The following is an 11,551-nucleotide window of genomic DNA, read 5'->3' on the forward strand; positions in this document are numbered from 1 at the left end:
GAGTATGTGCCATCCATTTAAGCAAGCATGTGATGGAGGCACTTCGCCAGTTCTGTTAGAAGACTTAAGGAAGCTTGGCAGCCTATGCATTTACATTTCTGGGGAAAAGACAACTATGGCATAAAAAAATCTAATGACCCAGAGATTCTACTGCTGGGAAAAGCCCAAGTGAGGCACATGGATAAGAACCGAGTCCCTGCCGCAGCTCAGCTGAGCATCCAGCCTTAGCTGGCAGTCAGGTTTCACTCACCAGCCACGTTTATGGGACCATCTTAAGTGTAGGTCCTCTAGCCCCATGAACTATCCCAGGGGAACATGAGGAGAAGCAGAGACAATCTGTTCCTACTGGCTCTGCCAAAATAACAGAATTATGAACAAATAAATAAAACAGCTGCTGCTTTAATTCACTAGGCTTCAGAAAAGTTTTTAAAATGGCAATATATAGCTGAAACAAAATGACTCTCTGCTAATAGTGATCAGCCCATCAGTGGGATGAACAGGCTTATGAGCACGGTGCCCAGCGTTTTCTCACCTGAACAGCATCACCATTGAAGATTCCATCTATGATTAAGTAAGTCCAGAACACGGGCCATTCACATTCAATGTTTTCAAAGAGCTTAAGTTCAGCAGGGTCATAATGCAGTCGATGAGGGTCCTAGAACCCAACATATAAAAGTTTTAGAAAAGGATGTTACATTTCTTACACAATGCCACTCTGCCTCACTTGGTTTCCTTCGCCTGTCTCAGTCAGTGCAGCTTTGTTATGACTAGGAGTCTACAATCAGGGGAAATGCTAGTTTGGGCAAAATTTCAGACACTAAATCAGAAATACACAAAGGACTTCTCCGTAGTTTATGACATTAAAGCATCCTATCTCTCTACGAAATAGCAATTTGTCTATCGCAGTGCTTGGCAGATGATCTGTTTCACTTATATCATAATTTATATCATAATATTAATCACTGTGGCATTAAAACCCAAGAGAAGGCTACAAATTAGCTTTAGAAAATAACGTGTGAGCCACAGATTTACTCATCCTTGATTTACGAGTTGGTTTCACATTACCGGCTTGACCTGATGATCATTCTTTTTTATATAACTCCAGGCTTGCTGACTCCAAAATTAATACTTTCCTTCCCAATATTCAACATGTAATTATAAGCAATAGAGGGAAAATGACACAGTGGCAAGTAGATATGGAGCAGGTAAGGAACATAAGAAGCAATATTTAAATACAACCTCTCTTGGGGTTTTATAACCATCCCGAAGGAAGCGACAACATCCATAACGCCCCTGGAAAGGTGAATAAAAAAAAAAGCAGAGCTGATGAAATTGAAAGAAGTTTTCTTTGCCTTTTAATTTCAACTCAAGTCAGTACTTCATCCCCTTTCCCTTGCATTTTTCGGTGAGCAAACATGCACCAGTGTTGTTTGCTTTAATGTAAAGAGTTCTTTTGAAGTACTAAGCAAAGCAAATTCAGACTTGATGAGCATTCAGAAGAGAACACAGGAGCATTCCATCAGAGTCTGGGGTGGGGCTGCAAATATGCTCCTCAGGGACTCAGTGAATGACTATGCCCTCCCCTTCCGTGAGGTTTACAGTATCAGAATACAAAGGTACCCTCGCTCGGTGAGGAAAGCACTGACATCTGAAATGGCTGGCTGCTCTGTGTATATCTGGGATGCTAAAGGCTACTCCACAGACTCAATGCACTCAGGCTGTGCATGCTGAAGGCGGTCTGCTTCAGAGGCCTCGCAAGACCTGGAGGAGGGGGAAAGAGTCATGAGGTGGAAGTATGGAGGCGGGGCCTCCGGAACTATATGGCAGCTGGTTCACTGGCTGCAGATGTCATGGCTCCTCTCCAGCTTTCTGGGTGTCAGGAAAGCAGGCTGGGTACGATGGTGCCTTATTCCTAATCCCTGGATGCAGCTCTGGATGCCTATTCCCCAGTTTCTTTTGCAGGTGGGGCTGTCCTGGCAGGCTTGGCTATCCCTTGTCCAGGAGGTCTGTACAAGTTCTGTGTGGTTCTGGGAATCATTCCAGGGGACTTGACATAGAAGCCATTTGTCCTGTAAGTTCATTACAACTGCCCTTTCAGCTGCAGCTACCCAAATCATCCCCTTTTCTCCACAGGGCTTAACCCTTCCAGTTGCTTTCTTTTGAGAATATGATTGGAGACACTTCAATTCCTTTGTTTGCAACGGACAAAGATATTTCTTACAGAATATAGGTGGGACAATCAATATGGAAGCTTTGACCTAGGAAACTTACATACTTGGACAATTTTATAGATTTCTGTTTGCTGAGAATGTAAGATGGTCTTAGCTTAGTGATCTGTTACTGCATGCAGTAATGGAGTCTCACCATTCAAATTCTTATTGGAATACAAAAATATGAGTTTCATTGTATTTCATAATTTTAATATTTTTATTTTATTTTGTTCTCATTTAACTATTATTTTCTTGTCTTCCTCTCTCCCTCCATTGGTTTCTTTTCTCTTTTCAAAGTCAACCTTTCTCCTTTGATGTGACGTGTATATGTGTGTGTGTATGAGAGAGAGAGAGAGAGAGAGAGAGAGAGAGAGAGAGAAAGACATCAGCCATTTTACTTAATCCCTGTCCACCTTATTTTTCTGTGACAGAGGCTCTCACTGAACCTGGAGTTTATCAATTCTGCTAAACTGGTTGGTCAGCAAACCTGACGGATCCACCCATCTCTTCCTCCCCAGTGCTGGGATTATGGATATGTGCTGCTGTGTTGTGAAATGGTTGCTGGGGATCTGAACTCAGGTCCTCATGCTTATACATCAAGCACTTGGATATGTGCTTTTGTTCTGGCAGGGTCTCTAGAGCTTTCAAGAGATTTTGTAAGGACTCTTCCTATAACTTCTAAGCAGTGGTTCGCAACCTTCCTAATGCTGTGACCCTTTAATACATTTCCTCATGTTGTGGTGACCCCCAACCATAACATTATTTTTGTTGCTACTTCATAGCTGTAATTTTGCTTCTGTTATGAAACATAATGTAAATGTCTGATATGCAGGATATATGATATGCAACCACTATGGGGTTTTCAAGAAGTACAGGCTGAGAACTGCTGATCTAGGGAAACCACACCATGAGCTATAAGGATAAGTTAGATGCCCTATGTTATCACATAAACGTGGCATTTAATGCAGAATGGGGGGGCATTGGCCAATGCTTACCTGAAGCTTGGAAATAATTTCATTTTTGGTCACATTCACAAGGTTAGCATCTTCTACTGCAAAGGCCGGGAAAGAAATAATAGAAAGAAGTCCGGCATCGATTTCTTTAGATGTTGATGCTCGTGGCAACATGGAGAAAAGAATTGACTGAATAAAAACAAAGAAGTGGTTTAAGCTATAGAAGCAGGACTAGCTAGATAGAGTAGCTAGGGACCATCACCTTAGCCTACAGGAAACGTTCAAAGGAGTTTGTCTATTTGGGGAAGGACTCAGTCTTACCAGCATGGCATCGGCTGGCCACCCCTGCTTACCCAGCCACCCAGACAATGCTTCCTCTTCCTTGGGAGAGGAGGGGGGGAGTTGAAGAGAACATGCCAGTCTGAGGCTTGTGCTTAGAACTGCCATCTTCCCTTCTTCCCATGCTCACTGATGGGGAAGAACTACAGTGCTGTTTGTGTCAGTGGCCAAGACGCCTGGCTACGAAGACAGAAACCAGACAAAAACATTCACACAGCACCAGCAACAGAGAGACAGATGCTTTTGTGAAACGGGACTAGATGAGCTAGGTAAGTTAAAAACTGCTTTAATGAGGAGTAAAATTCAGATCTCCTGAGTGCCAGACAAAACAGTTTAGTTCCAGAACTTTTAAAGATTTTTGGAGGCACTATGATAGTACCTCAACAATGAGGTAGCTAGATTAAGCACTATAAATGTAGAAGGGGGTTAGAATTATAAGGAAATGTTTGGAAAAGTAAAGGAAGTAATGTTGAGATAAATGTACAGATAAAAAACAAGCTCATTAAATATTCCATCTGAAGCTAGAAATAAGGTATTATACCAAATTAATACACAAGGACTCTGAGACACAGGATGCATGCCCCAGGTCATGTAGCCAGTGATCGAGCTATGATTCTAACCCAACTTAAACTTTCCCATTACACTATATATCTACTAAGACACATACCAGTCAGTATTTCTTTATTAATGTATACTGTAAAATACCATAGATTCATTAAGGACTATGCTTAGTGAGGAAAATGGAATGAGCTGGAAGGTGGGGCTGAGTGGAACCCTTTAGCTCTAGAATAAACCTTTTTTATGGTCAACCAATTCTTGGCTCAGTTCTTTAACTATAATCATGAACCACTTAATGAGTGGCACATTCCGAGAAAAACAATATTAGGTGATTTCATCATTGCATAAATATCATAGAGTATACTGACAATCAGATCATATAGTTTACTACACGCGCAGGCTGTGTGGTACATTTTGGTCAATAAGAGACAAAATACAATATGATACCACAGTATATGCCATCCGTCGTTGGCCAAAATGTAACTATAAAGTACATGGTTATAATCACTTATTTTCACAGTCTCTCTGCCTGGAAACACGAACTCTTACTTGAAGCTTTTGACAAGTGTTTGGGGTTAGGGTTTTTTGAAGAAAGGGTTTCATGTAGCTTAAGATAGTTAAGTTGTAGTTAAGCTAGCCTTGAACTTGGTAATTACTTCCCTCAGTAGCTGAAGATGAGCTTGAACTTTTGGTCCCCGTGCCTCTTCCTTCCTAGGATTACAGGCATGTACCACCAAACATGGTTTACTACTTACAAGTTATGTTTCTGACTCTTAGTCCCAGCACATAGTAGGCCCACACTAATAATTGCTAATAAAAATCAAGGACTTTCTGCTTGATGGCACCCCTTACACTGTACCAATCATTCCTGTGATCTGTATTTCAAAGAAGCTCTATAAATTTGCCATCTCTCATTCCCCTCTCCCCTCACCTACTCTGTACACCATGCCTCCTCACTTCAAGTGAAATGCCACTTGTCAGCCACTCCATTTGGGAACACTAAGAATGAAGCTGTGAGAAAAGCACTTACATACTCAAAAAAACATAGAACAGATTTCGCTTCTAGCAGAACCAGGCCGCTTTGGCTGTTAGCTCCATGTACAGAGACTCACCATGGTTTATGTCTGCACGGTGCTTTCTGGCTACAAAGCACTTGGGCAAGTTGGCCAGGTTCATTTACTCTGCTCCTTACAGTTACTCTGTGAGGCGGGAGGGAAGGCACCTATACCACTTTATAGATGAGGAAGCTGAATCACAAAGAGGTCACGTCAGTAACCGGAAGTGGGGCCCAAGGCTTTCTTAGCTCGGATTCTCCTCCCCTATTTTCTGGAGCCTATGTTGAGGAGGTCGGGAAGTGGCACACTGAGTATCTTTAGCCTGAGATTCACACCAGTGGCCTACAGGCTGGATGTTACCTGGCAGTGCTCCACTTCGTCAGGCAGGACATGGATGACTGACTTGCGTCCTCCATGGGCTCCAAAAAGATCGAGTTCGTCAATTGCCTCAAGTGCTGCCTACAAAAACAGGTAAGAATTACTGGTCTTTTTAATAAACACACATGCATCCTAACTTGACACTCCCTTTTCATTATGCAATCTAACATACACATTTCTGCTAATGGCGATGAAGAATGTCTTTAAAACCTATCTAGAGTCCTATCGCCATGGTCTCTCTTCATTTTCAGTAGCTCAGAGCTTTGCAGGATGACACTGTTCATTCTATGAATAAGAAAGAAAACAGGAAAACATTTCCTCATATGAAAGTGATATTCTACCTACCCAAAGACAGAAAATTAACAAGTCGCTAACGTCATGTGTGGGGGCACAAAAAATTAACTCAGGACTGGCTTTCCATTTACCTATTTTTGCAGTTAGCCCACCTCATGGCTAATTGAGAAAGTTAATTAGGTTTTCAGGAAAAAGTACATTTTCTGTCAGTTTGCTGTATTGGAGCATATTCATTGTTGCTTTTAAAACTGTGGCTCTGGAACCTTCATGCTGTCTAAGTAGTTCGTGCCTACGTTGAGAAGGAGGTGGGAAGGCTGCACACTGAATGTCTTTAGCAAGAGGTTCACACCAGTGGCCTACAGGGGGAATGTGCCCCACAGGTCCACTGTTCAGCTGTAAGAGTTCTCCCAACCCATTTTGTCTTCTGTTTCCATTCTTCTTGTCTCCATCTCTGTCCTGTCTTATCTCATTGCCTCTCTTCTCTTTTTCCTTTTTAGAACAGGGCCTCACTGTGCTGCCCAGATTGGCCCCAAACTCCTGGGTTCAAGTCACCATCCTGCTTCAGTACTCTGAGAAGTTGGAATTAGAGGCACACATTACAGTGCTGGCTCGAAGACCATTTTTTAAAACTGATTTTTAGTTGAAATACTTTCAAGGAAAGATCACAGCATCCCCAGTGTCCCTCTTGCCCTGTTCTCTTTTTCTCTGGCCAGCTTTACTGATTATTGTTACTTCTCTGACCTTGTAGACTTAAAGCTGTGCATCTCACCTACAAAATTCTCCTGTTATTTAACCTTCACCATGACCTAGAGAGGAAGACTGGCCATCACTAACACAGCTTAACAGCAAGAGCTTGAACCCATGGGTGACATATCAAATAGTAAGGGTGGAAGAACTTAGTTTCTGTCACATTCAGACTTCAGTGTTGGAAATCTATCTTCCTGACCTTTAACTTCACTTGGCTGGGCTACAGGTGCCACTTGGATTTCATATATTTGCTGCTGACTTTCAAAAGAAAAGAACTAATCATATTAAATTCAAATTCTTGAAGAAGAGAAGCCGACAAAAGTCAACCCACACAGAAGGAAGAAGAGGACTGTCACCTTGGCCATTCCCACAGAGCTGGCGTTCAGTTCTGGAATGCCCTGATTAGTCTTATCTCCACGTTCCCACATTCCATAATCCTGAGGAGAAAAAGGCAGCTATCAGAGGTGGGAGGTACATAAGAAATACTATGGAAAAGCAATTTCTTTCTGCTAGCACAAACACAATGAAACAGGAGGATGGCTTCTCAAAGGCTTTGTGGCTGTATATATTCATTCTGCTCTTGCTCAAGTTCGCTCAGGAGGCCTCTGTACAGAATTTTAGAAGAAAATACTCAAGTGGAACAAAAGAACACACAAAGACACTCTGAAGGCTTATTTCTAAAAGGCATTAATTTGTAACAAACTCAATTTGCAGTGAACATATATATTTTACTTATCTTAAAATCAAAGTGTTGCCTTTCTATTTGGTCAATGCCTTTGAACTTATTTAAAACAATTTCAAAAACTATTTTTAGCATTACCTCTGTCTAAAGAAAATGTTCATCAAAGAACTAAAGCCATTGTCAAAAATAACTCACTGAACACACAAGGTGTTAAAGACCCATTCATACAAATTAATTCAGAAGACTCAATACATACATACATACATACATACATACATACATACATACATACCTATCTCTGGTGATTCATATTTTTATTAAAAAACCCAACTGTCACATGTTGATTCAAAATACTGCATACACTACTGAAAGAGCAAAAACCTAACAAGATTCAACATGACTGCCTAAACATGACACCATGAGCAAATAAGATACCAACAGACATGTACAATGAAAGAGGAAAGGTTCATGAAGGCTCAACCATCGAAAGAACTACAGGCAACTAAGGAATACTGGCAGTGGGAGTAATAGTCTTCCCCTAAGAGGAGCACACCAATTGGTTATCTGATACCAAATAGTCCTGAAAACATATGTATGTATGTATGTATGTATGTATGTATGTATGTATGTATGTATGTATGTGTATGTATGTATACACACACATATAACATAGAGACTGACTAGATTATATTTAGATACTTAATGAAAAAAGGCCATGAATTTGAAAGAAAGCAAGGGGGTATATGGGAAGGTTGGGAAGGAGGAAAGAAAGGAGGAAATGACATAATTATATTATTATACTCTCAAAAAAAATAAAAAGAGCAGGGTTGATGCCAAAATATCAGTCTTTATTTTTACTATCCAAAGAAGAATGATGGACATAGTGGCTCTTACTATGTGAAATCATGAAAATTGAAAATTAGGACTAATGACATGGATTCAGGGGTGGTAAAGACTTCAAAAATATGAAAACAAGCAGGTATAGCACTCATGCCTGTAATCCCAGCACCTAGAAGGTAGAGGCAGAATTGCTGAGTTTGAGGTCATCCTGCCTCAAAAAAAAAAAAACCCTAAAAAAGGAAAAATAAAAAAAGAACAAACAAAAACCAAACCAAACCAAACCAAGGAAGAACATTTACAAATGTAAACACAGAAACCTAGATATACCAGGGTCATTGTAGACCCTTGTTGGGAGCTGTGAACCCCCAGATCCTGAATTTCTTGTAAACAATGTGTTATGCTTGCAGCTGCTCTGAGCTCCAGACCCTCAGGAGTTCCTGATGGCAGGGGAGTGGTTTCTGGTGGGTTTGGCTGGGGCATGGCTATCAGTTAAGGATCCCTATATAAGCCGCCCCTGGACACAATAAAGGGGGCATTCTTGGGGAATTCAAGGATGACCCGTGTCTCTGTCTGTGTGTCTTTGTGTGTTTAAATCTCCAGGCCCTTGCCCAGCTCATGAATGGTCCTGTAGTGCAGGCGCCACAATGCAGGAGTAGTACTGTACTGTCATGTAGTATAGGCGGGCGGTACAGACCCTGACCTGCAAGCAGGCCTTGTAGGTAGACCCACGTGTCTTTTCTCATGCCTGCGCATTCTTTTGCTCCTAAAATTCGACACTCCAATCTAGCAGCTAGAAAACTCATCCTTGAAGACTGTGTGATGCGCTCAGCCTCCATTTCAGATAACTAGTGAGCACTAGTTTCTTCCCTAGCAGATCCCGTCAAAGATTCTCTACATGGCCATAACAGCTAGAGTCTGGCCTCCTTCAGCATGCCAGCAAGTCGACAAGACACTCCACTATTTCCAGTGTCAATTTTCACCTGGGCCTTTACTCTGCACCCTCTACGCCAAATGCTCCCAACCTCTGCTCTCCCTAAATCACACCTTCCCTGTCCCAGCCTGTTCCTGTTGCTCACTCCACTATTACTGCACTCAAATGCCTGTTCTCTCCCTTTCTTATGGAAACCCTACTTATCTCCCAAGGTCTACCTGAAAGCATACCTTCCCCACAAAAATCTCTTAAGTTTCTTTAGACAGGTCTATCAACTTTGATGCTCTTGACATTCTGAGACAGGTAAGTCTAGACATAGGGTTGATGTGAACTCATTTCATGTTTATACGGATAGCGTGGCCTTCTCTGCCTGTGGGTTGATGGTGTAAATAAGCCCCACGGTGCCCCAGTTCCCACTGAGGCATCAACATGGCTCCTTTTGCAGCCCAATGTAGGCCAGCTCATACATATCCTACAGGGCATTTTAATGCATTACTGAATACAGTAATGTATTCAGACAGAGTGTGTGGTACATTCCAAAATGAAATCCATATCCCAGAACAAAAACTAAATACTTTGCACACAAAGGTGACACATTCTGACAGCTCTAGTTTCACTAACGTTCTAGTGAGCCACAAATAGCTGCTTTCACAAAATTGGATGATTTTATTTGATTTTTTGACAGCTAGAAAAAAGACTATCAGCATGGGTACTTACAGCAACTTTATACGCAGCTTCTATGTAAAAGACAAGATTCTGTATGAAGGCCACTTCATCGAGGGTGAAAATAATACGCAAGCCTAACAAAGAAAAGTGATACCGTGAAGACAGTTGCCAGTTGTACACAAGCATTTTGCTAGCAGATAAGTCTTTTGATCCTATCATCCTTTTCTTATTGGGCACCGAAGTAACTCTGAAGTAAGTCCTTCACAAAGTGGGGGAGCTCCATCACTGAGGGTGTGTCTATGGGAAGAAAGTTCAGAGGTAAGGCATGGGTTCTCTGGAACATGTTATGTTTGTGCAGAGAAGATTCCAACAAAGCAAAGATTGGAGTCCAGAAGTATCATTCCCTAGCCTTGAGTGAGCCAAAGGAAAGCCTGCACCTGCCCAGGTAGAGGCTAACTTCTGTCTATAGGTGTCAGCCTGGGCCCCTGCATTCCCTGCCCTAGCAAGACACAGATGCACATGACCCCACAGGGAAGTATGCTTTTCCTTTGTATAATCTACTAGTCATTTATAGCACTTGGTATGTTCTCAGTGTGTCCCTCTGAAATTCAGTGTTACTAATGTGACAGTCCTAAGATGCGGGGCCTATATGAGTTTAGACCACGGAGAAATGAGGGCCCTTGGGAAAGAGGCTACACACAGTATTCAGTTCTTAATCCATCTGCTGTGTAAAGACAAAGCCTTCTACTTCTTCAGGGGAGGCAGTTCTCACCAGACAGCTCAACTTGTTGGTACATTAATCTTGGACTTTTCAGCCTCTAGAGTTGTGAGAAAAGAAACTTCTATACTATATAAATTCCCCAGTCTTGGGTATTTTGTTATCACAGTACAAATGGACATTACCCCCTTTGCTTTCTGAAATGTCACTCAAATGGCCATGGCTCACCTGAGGCTGTCATCTGGGCCAGGAACAGGAGGAAGAGGGAGGTGGCATCCACCTGGAGGTGGCCCCACTGGTCATCACCCACCACGGTACTGCAAGTAGCAGTGTTATACTTGGCGTGCAGACTGTCCTTGGTGCTCTGAGTGTGCTTGAACTTCTCCACTTTGTCCACCTGAGGACGAAGGCAAGCTGGGTTCACATAACTGTACAGGTTCCTAGCTGGCAGATGGCATATCTAGGGATAATCACTGAATCTTCTAGACCTCTTATGTGACACCTCTGGGAACCAGGTGGATGGGCAGTGGTTGCTGATGAGCACTGCACACAGGGGCCATGATGGAGCTTCTTCCCACTCACTCAATGGAAATACCTCAGCCCAGAGATCACAGGGGAGGCTCAGGTCAAAGGTGTCCTTGTCAAAAGACTCCCCAGCAGGGGCAAATGGTACGTTCTCCAGGACATAGGGAAGGAAGGAAAAGAACCTGTCTAAATGCCAACTTCTCTTTTCTTAACATCACAAAGAACAAAAGAGTGCAAGGTCTTTGGCTATTCCAACTAAGGATGGGGTGGGAGCACATGACCCTCTGAACTGGTACAGATCCTAGTTGAAGGTTCTGTGTATAAACATTATAATAAATTGTTTCATTTGCCTTACACTGAAGATGTAAGTAAATAACAATGTCAACTTTTGAACATGAATTACATTTATTGATCTTCTGTGTGTATGTGTATGTGTGCAGGCAGGCATGTGGGCGAGGGCAGAGGCCAACTAGCATGTGGGTGCTAGCACTGAACTCAGGTCTTCAGGCTTAGTGATGACTGATTCATCTAGCTGGCCCCAATAATGACAAATTCTCACAATGGAAGCGCTTGACCTGAAATGACAACAGTCAGGACCACGAGGGGTGCACCGACCCACTGAGACAATGGGGCTGATCTATTGGGAGCTCACCAA

At 42.4% G+C, this 11,551-nt stretch overlaps 1 protein-coding gene across 5 annotated transcripts in view; it reads right to left on the minus strand.

Moving 5' to 3' along the window:
- Positions 1-11,551, minus strand: part of Phka2 (phosphorylase kinase regulatory subunit alpha 2) — an 89,978-nt gene that overhangs the window by 50,478 nt on the left and 27,949 nt on the right. For all 5 annotated transcript variants that reach the window (XM_026784856.1, XM_026784855.1, XM_026784854.1 and 2 more), the window contains exons 5-11: positions 10,600-10,768; positions 9,705-9,787; positions 6,891-6,971; positions 5,476-5,574; positions 3,206-3,352; positions 1,240-1,293; positions 533-655 (exon numbers count right to left, since the gene is read on the minus strand). In XM_026784856.1, the coding sequence (XP_026640657.1) occupies positions 533-655; positions 1,240-1,293; positions 3,206-3,352; positions 5,476-5,574; positions 6,891-6,971; positions 9,705-9,787; positions 10,600-10,768 (756 nt within the window). The remainder of the gene's footprint in view (positions 1-532; positions 656-1,239; positions 1,294-3,205; positions 3,353-5,475; positions 5,575-6,890; positions 6,972-9,704; positions 9,788-10,599; positions 10,769-11,551) is intronic.

This window comes from Microtus ochrogaster, chromosome X (assembly GCF_000317375.1).
Source record: "Microtus ochrogaster isolate Prairie Vole_2 chromosome X, MicOch1.0, whole genome shotgun sequence".
NCBI lineage: Eukaryota > Metazoa > Chordata > Mammalia > Rodentia > Cricetidae > Microtus > Microtus ochrogaster.